Source organism: Anser cygnoides, chromosome 33, assembly GCF_040182565.1.
Source record: "Anser cygnoides isolate HZ-2024a breed goose chromosome 33, Taihu_goose_T2T_genome, whole genome shotgun sequence".
In the NCBI taxonomy this organism is placed as follows: Eukaryota; Metazoa; Chordata; class Aves; order Anseriformes; family Anatidae; genus Anser; species Anser cygnoides.
In genome coordinates, this window is record NC_089905.1 from 1,412,433 (window position 1) to 1,431,805 (window position 19,373).

A 19,373-nucleotide genomic window follows, 5' to 3' on the forward strand; every position below is an offset into this window, starting at 1 on the left:
GGGGCCTCCCCGCAGCCCCCCCGCCACGGCCCGGCCCGGCCCCGGCGCTGCTGGGGAGGGGACGGGAGCGGAGGGGGCCTGGGGCCTGCCGCAGGGGGCGCAGCCCCAGTAGGTAGCACACCAGTAACACCAGCAGCCCCAGTAGCACCAGCAGCCCCGGTAACGCCAGTAGCCCCAATAACACCACACCAGTAACACCAGCAGCCCCAGTCACACCAGTAACAGCAGTAACACAGCGGCCACCCCAGCAACACCACCAGCAGCCCCAGTAACACATCAGTAACCCCAATAACACCACCAACAGTAGCCCCAGTAACCCCAATACCACCAGCAGTCCCAGTAACACACCAGTAACCCCAATAACACCACCAGCAGCAGCCCCAGTAGCACACCAGTAACCCCAATACCACCAGCAGTCCCAGTAACACACCAGTAACCCCAATAACACCACCACCAGCAGCCCCAGTAGCACACCAGTAACTCCAATAACACCAGCAGCCCCAGTAACACACCAGTAACCCCAATAACACCACCAACAGCCCCAGTAAGACACCAGTAACCCCAGTAAGACACCAGTAACCCCAATAACACCACCAGCAGCCCCAGTAACACCAGTGACCCCAGTAACACCAGAGCGCGGCTCCCGAGGCAGAGGCAAGGGGAGCAGGGCCAGGCGGTGACATCCCTGTGCTGGGAGCCTGGGGGGCCCGAGGGGAGAAGGGTCCCACTGGGGGGGGTCCAAAACCAGCGCTGCCCCCCCTGGGGCACAGGGAGGGATGAGAAAAGACACACGTCGCTTTTGATCTTTATTCTCCTCAGTAAATAACCCCCGCGGGGGCTGCAGTTGAAGCGAGCGGTTTGAACTGAAAAATACAAGATCTGGACTGCATAGAAAAAAAAAAACAAAAACAAAACCAAAACAAAAAAGAACAAAAGGAGAACAGAAAATGGGGGGGGGCCCTCCCCAGCTCCTGGGGGTGGTCGCAGAGAGCAGCGGGGCAGGGGTACAGAAATGAGGGAACTACAGGACGGCATGGGGTTTTTGTTTTTATATACAAGACACATTTATCCACTGAATTTAGAACACGGTACAAAAAAAACACTTCAACTAATTCATCTTACAATGCTGTTCATACCAATTACTGTTCTTATTCCTAATAATAAGGGGGTTTGCTGTAGGTGACTCGCAGCTTCCACTCCTTTGGATCCGAGAGGTTCTGGGGCAGCAGGAGGTGCGGGGAGGGGGAGGAGGGAGAAAGGAGTAAAAACCAAAAAAGGTTTTCACTCAGTTGGCGCCCCAGCTGTAGCTGTTGTAGGCAGACGTGTTGGCCTGGGATTTCTGGGGGACGGAGCTGCCTTGGCTGCGCTGCCCGGAGCCGCTCTGCGGGGAAGGGGGGCAAGGAGGAGAAGCAGAGGGTTAGCACCGGGGTGCGGGCGCTGCCATCCCTGGGGTCCCAGCCCTGGGCAGCTCCACAGGGTGATGCTGGCACCGCTGGCCCCGGGCACTGCGGGCTAGGGGTTGTTTGGAAAGAGAGAAGGTGCAGAGTCCTGTTGCATGTGGGGTTGCGTAAAGGCTCCCCAAGGGAGTTCAGGTGTACCCAAAGGCTTCCGTTGGGAGCACTTTTGGATGGGAGAAACTGATGCCGTATGTGACTTCTAGGGTCGTAATTAGGGTTAGTTTTGGGGTTACTGGGAGGCTTTCAGGGGGAGCTAGAGGGCTCTGGGTGGCCCTGGTCGACCTGTGGAGGATCTAGAGTGCAGCAGAGGACCACAGGAGGCTTCCAGTTTGCGCGTGTGTGCACTAGAGCCCTGCGAGTCCTCCAGAGGCCTCCAGAAGCGTCCTTGTTTTGCCTCTAGGGTTCAAGAGGAGGCTCATAGAGCACCGCAGGGTGCCCTAGGAGGCTTCTAGGGCATCGTAGAGGAAACTGGGGGTCACTGGAAGCCTTTCTGGTCGAGCTAGAGGGCACTTGTTGTCCCTGGTAGACCTGCTGAGGATCTAGAGCGCAGCGGAGGACCACAGGAGGCTCGCAGCATGCGCGAGAGCGCACTCGAGAGCCCTTGCGGTTCCGCTGGAGGACACTAGATTCCAGGAAAAGAATTTATTATTTATTTACATTATTTATTTACATTATTTAGTTATTATTATTATTTATTCCTTCTTTTGCCCGCGCGGTGCGTTAGGAGGCTCGGAGCGCACCCTGGAGTGCCCTGGGGGGCCTCTAGGGCGTGCTAGGCGACACCGGGGGGCACTCGGAGGCTGTCCGGGGAAGCCAGCGGGCAGGCGGCCCAGCCCCACAGCTCCTGCCCGACCCACGGCGTGAGGCGGCCGCGGGGAAGCCCCCCGGGGCCCGCGGGGAAAAAGCAGCCCAAGGAACCGGCAGCCGGCGCCTCCCCGGCCCCGCTTCCCAGCGCCGTTCCGTCCCCCCCCTCCTTGGGCCGCCGGAGTGACGCCGGCCCGGCCGCCATGTTGCCAGCCTTTAGTACTGGCACGGCCGCCATGTTGGCGGCCCTCAGGGGCGGCGCGGCCGGCCCGTTTGCCAGCACTAAGTACTGGCGCGGCGAGCGGCGGGCCCTCGCGGGGTGAAGCCGGCCCGGCCGCCGCCATGTTTGCCCTCCGCCGAGATCTCGCGAGAGCGGGCGCGGGGCAGGGGGCAGCGGCGCAGCCATGGCGGCCGAGCGGGGCCGGGGGCGGCGGCGGCGGCGGCGCGGGCGGCGCTGAGGGGGCGGCGGGGGGCGGCGGGCGGCGCCGGGCCTCGCCCCCGCCGGGGAGCCATGAGCCAGGGCGGCGGGGCCGGCAGCGAGAGCGGCGAGCCCGAGGCCAAGGTGCTGCACACCAAGCGGCTGTACCGGTGAGGAGCCGGGGGGGGCGGGGAGGAGGGGGGAACCGGAGGGGATCGGGGGGATCCCGGGGGGGTGAGGGGGGATCGGGGGGATCCCGGGGGGGTGAGGGGGGATCGGGGGGATCCCGGGGACCGGGGGAGTGAGGGGAGATCAGGGGGACCGGGGGGGGGGCGGGGATCAAGGAGACCGAGGGGGTTGAAGGGGGCTGAGGGGGATCGGGGGGGCTGGGAGGGCATCGGGGGGATCCCGGGGGGGTGAGGGGAGATCGGGGGGATCCCGGGGACCGGGGGGGTGAGGGGAGATCAGGGAGACCGGGGGGGTGATCGAGGAGACCGAGGGGGTTGAAGGGGATCGGGGGGATCCCGGGGACCAGGGGGGTGAGGGGAGATCGGGGGGGATCAGAGGGATCGGGGGGATCCCGGGGGGACCGAGGTGGTGAGGGGGGATCAGGGGGACCGGGGGGGGATCGAGGAGACCGAGAGGGTTGAAGGGGGCTGGGGGGGATCGGGGGGATCAGGGGGGATCCCGGGGATTGGGGAGGATCAAGGGGGCTGGGGGCGAGCAGGGGGATCAGGCGGAATCAAGGGGACCAGGAGGGACCACGGGGATGAGAAGGGCTGGGGGGAATCACGGGGGCTGGGGGGGATCGAGGGGACCGAGGGGGATCAGAGGCGTCAGGGGGGGATCCCAGGGAGCAGGGGTGGATGGTGGGGACGGGATGAAATCGGGGGGACTGGGAGAAATGAAGGGGATCGGGGGATCGAGGAGAGCGGGGAGGGTTTTGGGGATCACGGGGACAAGGGGGGGGATCAGGGGAAGGGGAGGGGAAAGGGGGAAAGCGGGGAGACCAGGAGGAAAGAAAGGAGGTGGGAGGGTACGAGGAAAGTGGGGAGGATCGGGGGGAAGGGGCTGGGGGTGTGGGAAGGGCAAGGGAAGGGAGATTGGGGGGTCAGGGGAGGTCTGGGGGGGCAGAGGAGGACGTGGGGGAGTTACGGGAGGGTTAGGGGCTGGCGGGAGGACGTGGGGGGTCTGTGGGATATCGGGGGGATGCTCAGGGAAGGGGGCGAAGGAGATGGCAGGATGTAGGGAAGGTTTGGGGGAACTGGGGAAGGGGACGGTGGAGTTTAGGGAAGGTTGGGGTGAAGGAAATTTGAGGGGGGAGGTGGGGAAGGATCCCAGGGAAAAGAGTGGAAACAAAAGGAAAAAAGGAGGTGTGGGAGAAGGAGGGGGGGGGGGATCCAGGCAAGGTTGGGGGGGGGGGAAAGGCAGGGGGATCCAGGGAAAATGTGAGGGGGTAAGCAAGGGGGGCAGGCAAAGGGGGCGGGGGGGGCAGGGAAATGGGTCAGGACAAGGGGGGTGGAGGAGGGAGTCGTGCAGGGTCCACAGGGCCGGGGTAGGAGATGCGAGGATGCAGAAGGACATGGGTAAGATGTCCTGCCCCCTCGGGACACCCAGGGAAAGGGGAGGCCGCGACGGGGCGTGCGTGGCGTCGGTGGCACACGGGGGAAGAACTGGAAGGCTTTTAGGGCCAGGGGCCGCTGGAAGGAGGGCAAGGCTGCGGCTGCTGCGAGCCCGCGTGATAGAAGCGCTCCCTGGGACTCTGCTCTCGCTCGCGTCCCTGCGCTGCCTGGGTGGCGTCGAGGCCAAATTCTGGCGGCCCCGGTCTCCCCGGCCCAGCAGGGCTGAGGCACGGCGCTGAGGTGCTCCGCAGATGCCTCGTTTTGTGAGCACGTCCCACCCGTTGCCCCCTTCTGCCTCCGTTTCTCCAGCAGCAAAGCAGGCTCGTGGGTGAGTCGAGGGGCAGCAGCGTGCTCTCAGAGGTGAAGGAGGTGGCGAAGGCGCAGATTTTTTTTTTAGGCACGGCCCCTTTGCTTTTCGTCTCACCGCCTTGCTCGGTGACATCGGGCAGGCCCTTTCATCTCTCCGAGCCTCGTCGCCCTCTTCTAAACTTGCCTCCCTCTGAGAAACCCGGCAAGATCCTCGACTGAAAACACAAAGCACAAAATCTCAGGTTGGAGTGACTAAAAGCTGTTGCCTTGGCGTGCTTCATCCAGGTTCTTCGTGCTGTTCTTTGCCCTTTGAGGTTAGATGAGGTGGATTTCTTTCTCTTCTTGCGAGGTCGGTGGTAAAATGGCTTAACCCGAGGGGTGGGCTCCGTTAGCGCGCCAGAAACACCTCCGGGGCTGCGGAAGATCCCTCTCTGCTGCCAGACCGAGGCACCCCACCGGATCCCGGGGGTTTTCTCTCCGCATCTGCTGGAGGCTGAGCTAGCGCAGCACAGCGCCTCGCCTCCTGTCGCCTGCTGGGGCGAGCGGAGAGGGCTGGCGAGGACGCGTGTGGCGAAACGGAACGCATTTTCTTTAAACCTCCTTCGGCGTGCTTTGGGACGGGTTTTCCTCTGCGCTCACAGCGGATGAGGGAGGCGCGTGGGCAATGATCGCCTGATGAGCGGCGCCTCGCCGCCTTGCTGGAGCTCACGGGCGAGCATCCTTTGACCAGACGTGGGACCGGTCATCAGGGCGAGGAGGAGGAGGTGGTTTTCTTCTTGCGGCAGAATGAGGGGAGGGATTTCTTATGGCGTTTTTGCAGTAGAAGAAGAAAACTACAGCTCCTGGGGATCTCTGTCTCCTTTTAGCTGGAAGCGTTGTGGTTTCAGCGCAGGGTTTATAATATCTGCAGCAGCCACGAATTTTCTTGCTGCCTCGTTGATAGCTCCCCTAGCAAGCTTTCCACCTCAACCAGTCCCTTGACAATTTTTCTCCGTTTCAGCCCGAGGTTCAGTTAGGTGAAGCGGCGTCTTACTCTCCTTTAAGAGGCACGTGGCGCTTTGCGCGGTGGCTGACAGCCTCTGGAAACTTTTGGCCGCCAGATTAAAGCGAGCTTTTGAATCCCAGATGTTGCTGAGTGTCACCCAGCTACAGACTGCGCTGGCACGGGCTGAGGTTTGCGGCCGCCTGCTGCGGGAGTCGAGCTCAGGTCCTTGCTGAGTGTCTCTGTTCTGTTCCCTTTGACTCTTCCCCGACCGATAATCCCTGAGTTTCACCTCAGAATGTGGCAACTGGATTACGCTGGCTGCTGTTACGATGTACTTTCTTATTTTAGGGTGACCGGATATCTTTTTTTACGGCGTTCTGGGCAGCTGCCAGCTCCAGCGTGGCTTTGCCCTCCTCTTCTCGCCTGCCAGCCTTGTTCTGGGCGGCGTTATTTGCGCGCCGACGCATGCCAGGGTAAAGTGAACGGCCGCAGTTCCTCTCCCTGAGAAACGTCGTGCTCCTCCGAGTCTGTGCCTCTTGGTGATGGCATGAAATAAAGAAATAGAGGACAAATAACTCTCCCTGCCGTGTCGCCCCATCCCGGAGCGGTGGGGACGCATGGAAGGCGTCGGATCGGTTTCTGCCTGGCCGAAGGGGACTCGGCGTCGGACCGGCTCCGCTCTGCTTGGCGTGGCGTGCTGCGCTCGGTTCTTTTAATCGCCTGCTCTCTGATTTGCCACCTCCGCGGTTCCGATGTGCTGCCTGGAAGCAAGGTTTAAACCCAGCAGGCACAAAACCGGTTCCTGAGACGAAATTTGGCCTCTTGACTGCCGCGTAGAACTCAGCCCGTGGTCTCAGCCGCCCGAAGCACAAACGCTAAATAGCATTTTAATTAGAGCACGGTTTGCAGCGCCTGTCTTGGTGTCGCCTAATGCGTTCGAAGCGAGGCTGGCTCCGGTCCCTTTTTGTCCTCCCCGTGTCCCCCCCTTCCCGCTGGGTGTCTGATCCTTGCAAGTCACCGCTGGCCATCGCAGACCCCGCTCCTGCCTCTGCCTCCTCCTGGAGCTTGTGCTAATAAGGAGAGCTCGGGGTGTCTGCCTTGTGCCCTACAGGCACCTGCATCCTACGAGGCAAACCTTGCTGCCCTGCGGTTTTTGAGCCACCAAGTTTTTAGGAACCCCCTAAAAAAAATAGCAAAAGGGACCGGTGTCTCCAAGTGGCCGGGTCTGGCTGTTGTGGGAGATAATTGTGAGGCGGGCGCCCTCCCGGATGCCCTCCCCTTGTGCTTGAGGGTCCGGTGAGATACCCTTCAACGTCCCTGGAAGGAAACCTTTCTGTACTTCGCGTCTGGCAGGCGTTTGAGAGCCCCGGTGCGTGTCAGTGGGCTTCTTTCCTTAACTGCTTGGTTGCGTTTTGTAGCCAGCGGTTTCGTATCGTGCTGCCTGCATGGTAGGCACCAGAAGGGGGGCTCTGGCAAACGCGTTCTGGGTCACTTCCCCAGTGTCCTCCTGCGCAGTGTCAAGATGCGTTTCCGTCGCTGTTGGACTCGAGAGGATCTTTTAACAAGGCTTTATGACACCTTTTTAGGTATTTAAAAAAAAAAAAGAGGCTTGTCCGGGGTGTCAGCTGCCGAGCAGTGAGAGAACCTGGGCCACGCACCCGTAAAGGAACCTGAGTTTAATAAATGCCAGGAGAAGGGGCCAGCGTTGGGCCTTTGGGTACCGTTAACGTGCACCCGTGGATTTGGACGCATGGTTTCATGCCTGCACGTGTGACGCTCCCCCAGGGGCTGGCTGTGTCCTTGGGTGCAGGTGCCCACGACGAAGTCATTTCCCACCTGGTGGCGTCGGTGACGTGCGAGCTGGGGTCCGACACCCGGCAGCTGCCAGTTCTGCGTACGGCCAAAGCATTTTTACAGCCCTTTTGAAGACAGAGAGACTGCCCGTTTTGGGAATAGATCCCAGATTGCCTCTGCTTCTCCCTGGGAATCGAACGAATCGGCAGTTCCCCTTTCTTCTGCTCGCCCTTCTGCACAGGAAACAAATCAGTTCCCCGTGAACAGCGCCGATCGCTTCCCGCTGCAGGAGGGCTTTGGGAGGTAGCGATGGGACGCGAGGTGCAGGTTGCAGTCAGGGTGTGTTTCTTGCCCGCTGCTTTGGGGAGGTGACTTTTGGGGAAGCGAGGGGTGTGTGGAGGTTTATTTTTCTTTTTTTTCCCCCGTCGATATGCTGTGAGCTTGGATGAATGCTTCACTGCTTCGTATTCGGCGTGCCAAACCTGCCAAAGAAAACGCGTTTTCCTTGCTTGCTTTTCTCGCTCCTGCGAGTGTCAGGTTGTTAGGGATTGCAGAGGGTCTTCACGCCACGTGAGGAAGATGCTAGCGAGCAGAAGTGGCTGTGGGCATCCAGGGTAGTAGCAGACTTCTGGGTGACTTGTACTCTGTTCTCGGTTTTCTCCGTGGTTATTTAGGAAGAAGTCGGTTCCGCTCCGCGGTGTTTCCATCTCCCAAGTCGCCGTGTAGGACAGTCTTCCCTACACTCCTCTCCTTCTGTCAGGTTCTGTGGTTTACCGAAAGCAAATTTTTTTTTTCCCAGTTATTCCTGGCTTCCCAAGACGTAGCATGAGATGGGACACCTCTCGTTGAGTTCCCAGATGTTTGGAAGTGTTGTGTTTTGTTTTTTTTTTCCTTCCTTTGGGTGCAGTGCATTTGGGAGGGAGATCTGCCGTGCTGGTAAGGGGCTGCCGTCTGAAACTGTTACCTTGGAGTGAGACCTGTGGTTTTCAAGGAAGCGCTGACGGTTTCGGTCCGTGCGTATGGTTTTGCACGCTCTTACTCGCAAATGCCACGCGAGTGCCCTGTCCACGACACGACGCCCGTCTGAGAGAAGGACCAGCAGTTCCCCTGCGCTGTGAGCGTGGCCAGGGAGTTTGCTTCCTGCAGAGGATGGAGATTTCTCGGGGGGAAACTGGCAGCAGCATCCACCCCTTCTGCCTTGCAGAGGTTGGCTCTGCACAGGCCGGTCTGACCGTGTGCTTGCAGCACATCTGCAGCCTCTTGTTCCGTCAGCTCTGCGAGCGCAGCGGTAGGAGTGATGGAGGAATTGGAGCAAACAAGGAACAGTGGGAAGATGCGAGGTGGAGGGAGAGAACAAGTACCCGGGGGGTTTGATAGCCGACGGCTGGCTTGGCTTGGAGCACACGTTTCTTAAAAGAGGAGCGTGTGGAGTGGAGTAGCTTCAGGAGTCAGTTTATTGACCTCAAGCACAGGCTTAGGGGTGCTCTCTCTCGGTAAAGGGGGGCTTCACGCGGCTGTTCGATTCTGCTTTAGCGACCTGGCCGTGAGATATCGGCGCGAGCGCTTTCTCTCAGCGCTAATGCTTCCGTAAGTCACTGGTTTTATTTCCTTGTGGTGTCCTGGAATTGTAGGCTGATTTGTTCGCAGCTTCGGACTGTTGGGTGTTGATTTTACATGCGGCGGCATTCCTCCTCAAGGAGAAGTCTCAGGCAGCAACTCACACAAGTGTTTTTGCACAACTTGGATGCTTCTAGGTGGCTTGTTCTGTCTTTTAGCTGACATTCAGGGGGAAAAGCTGGTAAAAATTTCCTGTTTTAGACTCTTTTGGCATCCCTCTCTTACCTGTCATCTAGAGATCTTTAAGACCTTTAATTAAGGAATCATAGTAACGAAGGTGAGGAAATTTTGGCGAATAAGTTGCTTTCTCTTGTAGATCAGTTGGTAAGGAAGCAGGACTTGGTGGACGTTTGACTCGCCCTATCAAAATAGCGATCGTTGGGAATTAATTCATTTTATAACGAATGAAATGTGTGGTTCCATGCAGAGACTCCAGACCTTGTAAAATAACCTCAGATAACCCGCGCTGAAGCTCCTCTGTATGTATTTATTCCCTTGCAGAGCAGTGGTAGAGGCTGTTCATCGACTGGATCTCATCCTTGGTAATAAGGCAGCGTATCAGGAAGTGTTCAAGCCAGAGAACATCAGCCTGAGGAACAAGTAAGTTGGGCGGGGCAATCGTTTTTTGTATTTCTCTGGAAAAACCCACGTGGAGTAACACGTGGACGTCTTGAATCAAAGGTTTCACAGTGTATTCGCTTTGTGGTGCACCCACTGAGAACGGATTCCTCCAGGTTTTCGGAGCAGAGGCTAGATTTCAGGTATTTGAACAACACCTAGCCCCAGAGTCTGTGGCTGGAGGCTTTCCCAGGTGCCACTATAATACAAATAAGCTGTTGGCTGGTGCCTTCCTTGTAATTATCTTAAAAAAAAAAAAAAAAGTGTGATGTAGAAACTTTGTGTGTGTGTGTGATAAATCTTTTATCAGGTTCAGAAGATACCTAGTGGGGTTGTCTTTTCTTTCTAGCCTGTGGTCATAGACAATTTTTTTACATTACTGCAATTTAAGAAGTTACTGGTGGCCAGCTGAGCCCTGGTAACTGGTTTGGTGTAGGCTTTTCCAGATGTTCTTGTGTGGGAGCAACACAAGCTGTGCCATCGCCAGATAGCCTAGCTCATCCATCGTAATTAATTCAGATTTCCCTCGGTTTTGCTCGTGTAGCGGCAGCCGTGTTTGAAGCTGCTGTGGCTAAACACGAATTCTTTGCTGTCTCTCTCAGGCTGCGGGAGCTGTGTGTGAAGCTGATGTTCTTGCATCCAGTGGATTATGGAAGAAAAGCAGAAGAACTGCTCTGGAGAAAAGTTTACTATGAAGTTATCCAGCTCATTAAAACAAATAAAAAGGTAAGTATCTGTTGCTCTGGCATGAGAAAGCCTCTGGCCAGGCAGTGCGCCAGACCAAGTTAAAAGCTTTATTTGCTTGGAGGTGTTGTTATCTGAACACCGGGCAGTCCTGAATTTCAGTTGTGGACCTGACATACGCTTTTTGTCTAGCTGTGGGCAGGTAACTTCTAACGATCTGCTGAGAGGGCTGCCATTGCAGAGTATATTCCAGCATCATTTACTTAATTTTTGTCTTCCCAACTTCACAAAACACGTTTTCCATGTAGAATGAGTGCCAGTGATGGACTTACGAGGCTTTGTCAGTGCTGATATTTTTTTTTCCCCCTTAGAATTGGTCACTGGAAAATACAAAATATTCACACTGTATTTTCTAATGCTGTGAACTGTCTCCTGGTGAGCTGGTTGTCTGAATGTAATTAAGGCGTGTTCTAACCAGCCACCTTGATTTTACTTTTATTCTTTGTTGCTCCAAGTGTTTCTCCTTCCTGGTGTTGACCCTTAGTAAATACTACTAGATAAAACACTTGAGCAAGGGGAGGTGCAGAACTGTGCAAAACCAACTAAAGCTGAGCTGCCCACTGGTTTGCTTCATATAACTTGGGTTTCCAGCCTAAAATGTTACCTGGACTGCAGTAACGTCTTTTCACCTCTCTTTCCTCCAGCACATTCACAGCCGCAGCACTCTGGAGTGTGCGTACCGGACTCACTTAGTTGCTGGCATAGGATTTTACCAGCACCTTCTCCTCTACATCCAGTCTCACTATCAGCTGGAGCTGCAGTGCTGTATCGACTGGACGCATGTCACGGACCCTCTAATAGGTTGGTGTTCAGTGTCTGGGGCTGTTGGGGAAGGCCTGGATCCCAGACAGGAGGCTTCCCCTTGTGCTAGTCCATCCTTGTTTCAGCACTCAAGGGGCTGTCTTTTATTTTTCTGATTAGATTGTTATCTGATTAGAACAGCCTGTCCTGTTCTCCCTGTTCTCTTTTCCATAATGCTTTTTTTTTTTTTATTTAATACTAAACTCTGGAAGCTAGAAGGGTTTCTAACAGCAAGAAAATTCTGTTAGAAAACCCTTCAGTAAATGTTTGGTGATGGCAGATTTTTATGGAATCACAGAATCATAGAATGGGTTGGAAAGGACCTTAAAGATCATCTCATTCCACACCCCCTTCCACTAGACCAGGTTGCTCAAACCCTCATCCCACCTGGCCTTAAACACTTCCAGGGATGGGGCAGCTTCTCTGGGCAACCTGCTCCGGTGCCTCACCACCTTCAGAGTAAATCAAAGAATTTCTTCCAAATAATTTGGAGGCTTGGCAGAGTACTTCTGACTGTACAGATTGTTTTAGAAGAGCTTAATGAAAGTGGACAAATGGGCCGCTGGGGGAACGGGTCCTTGAACTCAACATGTTTTTTTATCAGAATGCCCTACTGACTAGATGTAAGACACGGTTCCTGCTCTTGGTGCCCCTCTATCTGTACTCCCCCGCGTACTTCCTACTCGTACACATACCACGTGTAGCTTTGAAACTGCCATTGAATCTTGGGCTGAGAAGACGAGGAAGCTCCTATAGCACAGCAAGCTGGGTGTTAGCTGCCTCAGCTAACCACTTCTGTGTGTGCCCTTAGATGCAGGATAATTGGAAGTATCTTAGCTGTTAGGAGAGGAGGAGTAAGCGTTCACTGTCTTGAAACAGCTCAAGGCTGTATATGGATTCACATCCTGGATTATCTTGCAATACTTTGTTCATCTTTGCTCCTGGGTTGTGCTCAGCAACCTCAAGGTACCTGTTTCTGTCTGAGGTGAGTCCAGCTGAGAAATGGATCGTCCGAATTTTGGGGAACTGTATTAGCAAGGGTTTAAGTGGCGTTTTTCAAGCTAGCAGTGGGGAGGACAACAGAAATCAGAGTCAGTACACCTTTAGCAATAGAACGTTTTAGTTGCTGGGATCCTATTCTTAGCTTCTGGGAGATGATTGTATCATGATCGGCTTTGAAATGTCAGTTGATAAGGCAGATGTCCCTGGCAACTGTTGATTTTAGAAATGTATCTCGGCACGGCAGAATTAATAAATTTTCAAAATGCACATTCTAGATCAGTTTATGCCCTGGGGTGTGATCACATTTGAAAGGCTACCCGTATTCAGGTTTCTCAATGTGTTTGGGCTCTAGAATTAAAATGATGCAGCAGACAAATATGTAACTTAATAATTCAGATGGAACCTTGCATATCCCGAAAAGATAGACGTGGAAGAATCCCACACGAACTACAAATTGGGGTGGTGACAACTTGATTGTTATATAAAGGGAAATGAGAAGATTAAAAGGAAAAAGGAAAGGGAGGATAGATCCAGTAGCGTGTTTGGACGCAGCTTTCGAGGCCGTGCGGTGGTGTTGTGTGACTCAGTGCCTGTCGGTAAGTGGGAACCATTCCTCACCGGTCACTTGAGCCTCCAGATATCACTTCCACCCTTTTAAACCAAGCCAAGAGGAAAGCAACTCAGGCTGCAGATTGGACTGATCTTAAAATCTTCCTTTGGGATTCCTGTTTGAGGGATTTTTCTCCTCCAGAAGAGACCTTGGCAACAGGAAGACTGAACCTAGACTGCGTCGGTGACGCTGGGCTTGCCCAGCGGCAGTAAATGATTTCTGGAGAGGAAGGGCAAACGCGGTACCTTTGCCTCCTGAGCTCCAGCTGAACCCACGGGCTGGGGAGAAGGTGCTGATGCGGAGGTGGGAAACTGTGGCTTCCCAGCTGCAGCCCCTCCCGGGGACTGAGCCCCATTTCACAGCTTAAATTAGGTCAGGTCAGCTGGCTGGAGCCTTCCCCTGTTGCTTTTGACACTTTCTACTACCTGAAGTGTTTTTTTTGTTTGTTTGTTTGTTTGTTTGTTGTTTTTCCCTGGAGGCAAATTCTCCCTGCCTGGCTGTGGCTGCCCTGCCTGCAACACAGATTTGCTGTCCCGACTTCTCCTTTTTTTTTTTTTTTTACTTCTCTTCCTCCTTTTTTTTTTTTTTTGACAATTCGAAATCCAAATCTCAGTCTTGATACAGAGTTCATTTCCACCTTCAGTGTCAGGGAGGGTATGTCCGCGTTGCATGCTGTCGCCAGGTGCAGGCGTGCTCAGCCTTTGTTCTGGCTTCCAGGGATTTGCGCCAGCTCCTATCCAAAGGCCTCATTAGCCATGCTAACAAAATCAGCCTCTACAGGCCTCATTAGCTTATGCTCAGCGCTGTGTTAACGCGATCACGTGCCTTGTAGACAGGAATTGGCCTTTGTCCTCTCATCTGAGTGCAGGCGTCGCCAGCTCTCTGTGGCATACCGTTAAGGCAAAGTCTGAGCGACGGTCATTCCGGTGACTGCTCGCCACGCCGTGACACGCGCTGCCCCTGATCAGCGGGGAGCGGAAGCGGGGAGGAGGCAAGCATCAGTGTCTACACGGCATTCGTCACCTTTCTGACAGCGAGGATGAACCACTGCTTGCCTGTAAGGGGCCGCAGACGACAGCCCACGGTGTGGTCTGAACGTGTGATCTTGGGTTTCCAGCCGGTGAAATGTTGGGGGTCTCAGGCAGGGGCGTGGGCTGCTCGTGTGTCTTTCCAGCTGCCTGTACCCAACGGTGTGTGTGACTTCGTATTTCGCATGTAGGCTGCAAGAAACCCGTGTCTGCGTCGGAGAAGGAGATGGAGTGGGCACAGATGGCATGTCACAGATGTCTGGTTTATCTCGGAGATCTAGGTAAGAGCAGCAGCGTCTTTCAGGGTACCCTTTAACACATTAAAGCTGGTGCCTGGGCAGCACTGAGCCCGTGACCGTAAGTCACCAGCCGTAGTTACTAGCAGGTGCTGGTTTCTCCTGCACACGTTCATCAGTAAAGGCTGAAATCCTTGCCGATAACTGAACTGCTGCAGATTGCAGGAGCTTTTTGTGTGTGTGCCAGTAGATGAGAATTTTGCGTTTAGCCAACAGCTGCATCTCTGAATGCTGAGGAATGGAAGCCTTTGCTTTCAGTTATGTTGCTTGGATGGTGTGAAGGAAACTCAAAGCGGGCTGATTTCGCAGTTGAGGCTTGCTTTAAGGTTGCCTTACAGAGCCGCTGTCGTGAGAAGTGTGACTGAAAATCAGCTTTGTTAAGCATTATTGTGAATCAGTCCGGAGCGATGGGCCACGGCAAAGCCCCAGGTTCTTTGTCGTTGTGTCTGGCTGTGTGTCATCCTTTCTATGGCAGACCTGTCTGTCCCACAGTCACGACCTCCTGAAGTGTGTGGTAAGTGTGTCAACTTCTCTCTTGATGGTGGACGTGTGGGTGTGAAAGCAGTGAGAAAACACGTAATGGTGTGAAAAACAGCTATTTGAAGTGTGTCATGGGTAAATGTGCTTGACACGCAGCAGCAGCCTTCAAGCTCTTGAAACCTGTTGTGCATTATCGTGCGTGAATCAGCTCAGGAATGCACTGCAAATAAATGTTTCATGGGGGTGGTAAGAGTGACATACGTGGCTGGTGGGAGACAAACGTGCTCGCCTCTTCGCTGTGCTTTCCCCTAAGGTTTCCAAAATGCCTACTTGTGTGTCTGTGATCCACCGCTGCCACCCAAATAAAATTGAGTCTAGCCATGGCCAAGTGTTTTGTGTTTTATTAGGTCAGCTGTCTTGCTTTAGATTTCACACTGTGCTGTGGTAGAATATAGTCTGTTTGAGGTACTGGGAAATGGAGTACAACACTGAGTTATTTCAAGGAGAAATGAATCAGCTCTTAGCACATGGAGGAGAAGAATTTCTTCTTTTTGCTTACATGCTACCACAAGCGTGGAGGGATGTCGCCTTCGCTTGAAATGGCAGGGATTGTAATGTGTGGGACAGTGTAGTTAAGTGTTTCAAACAGGCCTGGGAAGCCCTGGACATTTCTGTGTTTTGCCAAGCTTGGCTCTTGATCGGTACTTCTGGTTTTGGGGTGTTTTTATTTCACAGGGAAACTGCACCTCTGCAGAAGGGAAGAGAAGGTGCTGGCCTCTGATTTCTGATTTGCAGTGTGTGGTTTTCTTTCAGCTCGCTATCAGAACGAACTGGCAGGAGTGGACACAGAGCTGCTGGCTGAGCGGTTTTACTATCAAGCCCTTTCTGTTGCACCGCAAATTGGTGAGTGAGTTACCGTAAATTTTGGTCATTAACATCACGTTTCCCTAACGTAAAAACAATGGTAGTGGTAGCGCCCTGTTCAGGTCTATAACCTGCTGCTGAGAGAGGAGTGCTTTTATTCTCTGGTTAAAATCACTTCCTTCTATGAGAAGCTCTCTCTTGCTGACAAGCCAAACAGAGGAGATAAAGCAAAGGTTGTCTTCCCACATGGCCTCAGCTTACTCATCTGAGAAGGTCAAACTCCATGGATGTGGTAAAACTGTGTTTGGCTAAGAGAAGACCCAGCTGCCCACTGCCAGAAGCAGAGCGTTATTGCTCATCTCTGTGCCTTGCCACTGCCACCTCTAACCCCCAATCTCATGTGTTCCTGTCTCTTTTTAAAGGAACTACTTTACGAGAACACGGTGTGGCAAGAGTTGGGAGGCTGTCTTATCGCAAAAAGGATGTTGTTCCAAAAAGATATTTTCTCCATGCTGTCTTTGCAGGATTCTTGCTGAGGTGTTTGTTCAGTCTGATCCCAAATACCAAAAACTGACCAACATTTATGTAGTGCAGTGAGGTGGGACAGAACTCTTAAATGCTGACAAGATGTTGTCTATGGCAAGAGGAATACAGTATAACGGAGTCAAGGCCTTGTCATTATTAATACAGAGGTGGAGGAGGAATTGTTTGCTGACACAGCTAGCCAGCAGGAAGGTGCAGAGGATCCAAAAGCACCGTAAAGCCAAAAAAAAAAAAAAGGTGGTGAAAGAATCGAGTAGTCCAGTTCTTTGTACTGCAGCCTTTTAGCATTGTTTGTGCCACCTGCTTTCGCTCTCACATGAAATAGAGTGAGGAAGAAAGGCTCTGCTTTCTAGCAGGACCATTGGAGGATTCTAAGTTAATTCCGTTGCCCCTCTCTTTCATTACAGGCATGCCTTTTAATCAGCTGGGGACATTGGCTGGGAGCAAATACTACAACGTGGAAGCCACCTATTGCTATTTACGCTGGTGAGTGTCTGCGAGGATCTTGGCTTTCTGGGCAAAGAATCAGTGCACTGTGGGTGCTGATGCCAGATTCTTTTCTCCTTTACTTCGGTCAGGTGGGTTCGTTTCACACTTGGGCAGGACTGATAATAAAAGTTAGCCTTGGTCAGACCGAGCTGTCTTGCTGACCGCTGAACAAACGCACGCAGGGTGGCACTTGGAGGGCAGCGTTTCATCTGAGACCCTGTGCCTGGGCTAGAGAGCCAGGTCTGAAGGGGGAGTGGAAGTGCTGAGTGAGGCACCCGGCACAGTGAGGTGGATGGAATTAAGATACCTGAACATGGCCTTAAGGCACAAATTTAAAAAAGGCGTGTAAACATTGCAGACAGAGCCGTGATGCAGCCCGGAGTGGGATTCACAGATCTCAGTGGGAGTTAAGTTCCTTAGCATGTTCAAACAAAAGCTGGACCTATCTTCGTGTTTAGATGCCTGAATAACTTTCTGGGGAAGTAAAGCCATAGAACGTGAGCAACCTTGTGGCAAAGTAACTCTCGATGTGTTTTGTTTCCATATCTCAGTATCCAGTCTGAAGTGTCCTTTGAAGGTGCCTATGGGAACCTGAAGCGTCTGTATGACAAAGCAGCCAAAATGTATCACCAGCTGAAGAAATGTGAAACCAGGAAGTTGTCTCCAAGCAAGAAACGGTAGGAGGGCAAAGAAAAGGAGAGGGGTGCGGGCTGAGGGTTTGCAGTGACACCAATATCCTGCTCTGGGTCAGGAGCAGTGTCTTTCTGGGAAACGGGAACCGGTAGGTCACCCATTTGAGGCAGCAAGTGTTGTCAGAGCTTTGGGAGCCCTAGTTTAGATCCCATTCTAGGTCTCTCAGGTCACAGTCTTAGGAGAGAATATGAAGGCTCTCTAGGTATAGATGTTGAGGTGAGGTAATTCTCACTCTCCCCTGGAGCTGGTGGCAGTACAGGAGTGTTGAGACATGGGTGAAAAGCAGAAATACGTAAACTAACCTTTCTTTCTGCAGTTTCCTCAGAATGTAGTTATCAGTTGAGACCTGATTTACCTATTGGTAGAGCTCTGTTAGCCTTTTCCATCTCAGCGGTGGATACCTGCAGGAGGGTACCTGCTTTACAGTGTTTTCTTCACAATCTTTTTAGGTGCAAAGACATTAAGAGGTTGCTGGTGAGCTTTATGTACCTGCAGAGCCTTTTGCAACCAAAGAGCAGGTAAGGTTATGACAGATTATGTCTTCCATTCATAATTCACAGTAGCAGGCATTCAGAAGGGGAAGAGGCTGTTCCCTGCAGGATAACGGTGCCTGTGCTGAGGCTTTTTGCCAAAAGGTCCCAGCTTTATGAAGTCTGTTTCTGCTGGGAGGTTTTCAGGTGATTCTAAATTAACCCCTTGAAATAAAGCAGGTGTTTTAAAGGGCTAATACACAGACTGCAATTAAATTCATCATGGAATAGCGTAGTTTGGAAGAGACTTTCTAGAGGTTCAGTCTTTTCCCAAAAGTAGGGTCTGCTGTAAAGATAGATTCAAATGTGAAATTAGATGAGGTTGCTCTGGGCCTCAACCAGTTGAGTTTTGAGTGGCTCTGAGGACAGAGATTTCACACCGCTCTGGTTCCCCTTCCAGTCTTTCACCACCTTTACTGTGGAGGGTTTTTTATTTTCCTTCACTGCAACTTGTGCCTGTTGCTTCCCTTCTTTTTGCTGTGCGCCATGGAGGAGAGTCCTCTGGCTCAGTCCCTTAAAACCACCTATTTGGCATCTGAAAACAAAGTTTATACCTCCCTAAACCTTCCCTTCTTCAAACTGAACAAACTCAGTTCTCTTTGTCTCTTCTCATACATCATGTGCTGTGTTACCCTTGCAGTCCTCTGCTGGACTATGTCCACTTTGTCAGTATCTTTATTTTTTTTTTTAAACTGGGGACCCCAAAACTAGAGGCAGTACTCCAGATACCATTTCACGAGTGCCAAACAAAGAAGAACAATGATTTTGTTCAGTGTCCTGGCTATGCCCTTGCTGATGCAGCCTAGCATGGGGTTAGCATTCAAATATTGACTTATACCAGAGAAGAAATTCAAGGCTCATTTAATATCCACTTAATGAATATTTAGTGCATTAAAAATCAGGAAATCACTTTAATTTCCCGGTTATGTTGTCCCCCGAAAAGGATTTGCTAGATGTTTTGCAGACAGGTGTGGCTTTGTTGCCTTTTTTTTTTGGTGAGGAGGAGACTCCTGTAGCCCATTATACTGAAAACCATGTGTGCTTCATTTGAAGTAGCTAATAGCTACAGAAGAATGTTCTTGCGGGGCTGTGAGTTAGAGCCAGGGGAGGAGAGAAAACAGAGTCCCTAACGTGTGTGCTGCGATGCAATCCTTTTAACTGAGCAGTGGATCTGAAACTTTTGCTGTCTGTAACATTGAAGTGCCCCGTTTCGTAATGGCTACTGCCTGAGCTCCCAGGGAAAAAGTCATCCAGTGGTTATTTAGGTTAGATATAAAGTGGTTTTGAGATCTTTGAATTACAGGAGGTGTGCAGATAAGGACTGTGTTTGTTCCTGTGCTAGTCTGCAGGAGTGTCACTTTGGGCCTGGGACTCGACGCGTGAGCCCACCTGCTGGCCCCATCCCACCCCACATTTTTTCTGGTGACCCACCTCTTTGCAAGGACGTGCCCTAGTTATAGTTTATCTTTAATTTATCAGCTTTGGAGAGGAAAATGTAATCTGATTCATCCTGCTTGCTTCTCATACCTGTTGTTGCCTGCGTTATGTTCCCCTTTGCTTTATCTTTCCTAGGGCAAAGGATCGCCGAACTGTAGCTTCTGCCAGTTTTGGTCAGCCTCCACACAGTCATTGCCAGGAGTTTGGGTCTTGAATAATAATTCTTGTTAAT

General features: G+C 52.8%; 1 protein-coding gene across 2 annotated transcripts in view; it reads left to right on the forward strand.

The window, feature by feature from the left end:
• The first annotated feature begins 2,690 nt into the window (after positions 1-2,690).
• SMG5 (SMG5 nonsense mediated mRNA decay factor) overlaps positions 2,691-19,373 on the forward strand; it is a 28,112-nt gene continuing 11,429 nt past the window's right edge. For both annotated transcript variants that reach the window (XR_010827097.1, XM_066985935.1), the window contains exons 1-9: positions 2,691-2,849; positions 9,508-9,606; positions 10,227-10,350; positions 11,013-11,169; positions 14,001-14,090; positions 15,399-15,488; positions 16,400-16,478; positions 17,033-17,158; positions 17,624-17,692. Coding sequence is in view for 1 of the 2 variants with exons in the window: in XM_066985935.1 (XP_066842036.1) it covers positions 2,773-2,849; positions 9,508-9,606; positions 10,227-10,350; positions 11,013-11,169; positions 14,001-14,090; positions 15,399-15,488; positions 16,400-16,478; positions 17,033-17,158; positions 17,624-17,692 (911 nt within the window). In the remaining variant the exon portion in view is untranslated. The remainder of the gene's footprint in view (positions 2,850-9,507; positions 9,607-10,226; positions 10,351-11,012; positions 11,170-14,000; positions 14,091-15,398; positions 15,489-16,399; positions 16,479-17,032; positions 17,159-17,623; positions 17,693-19,373) is intronic.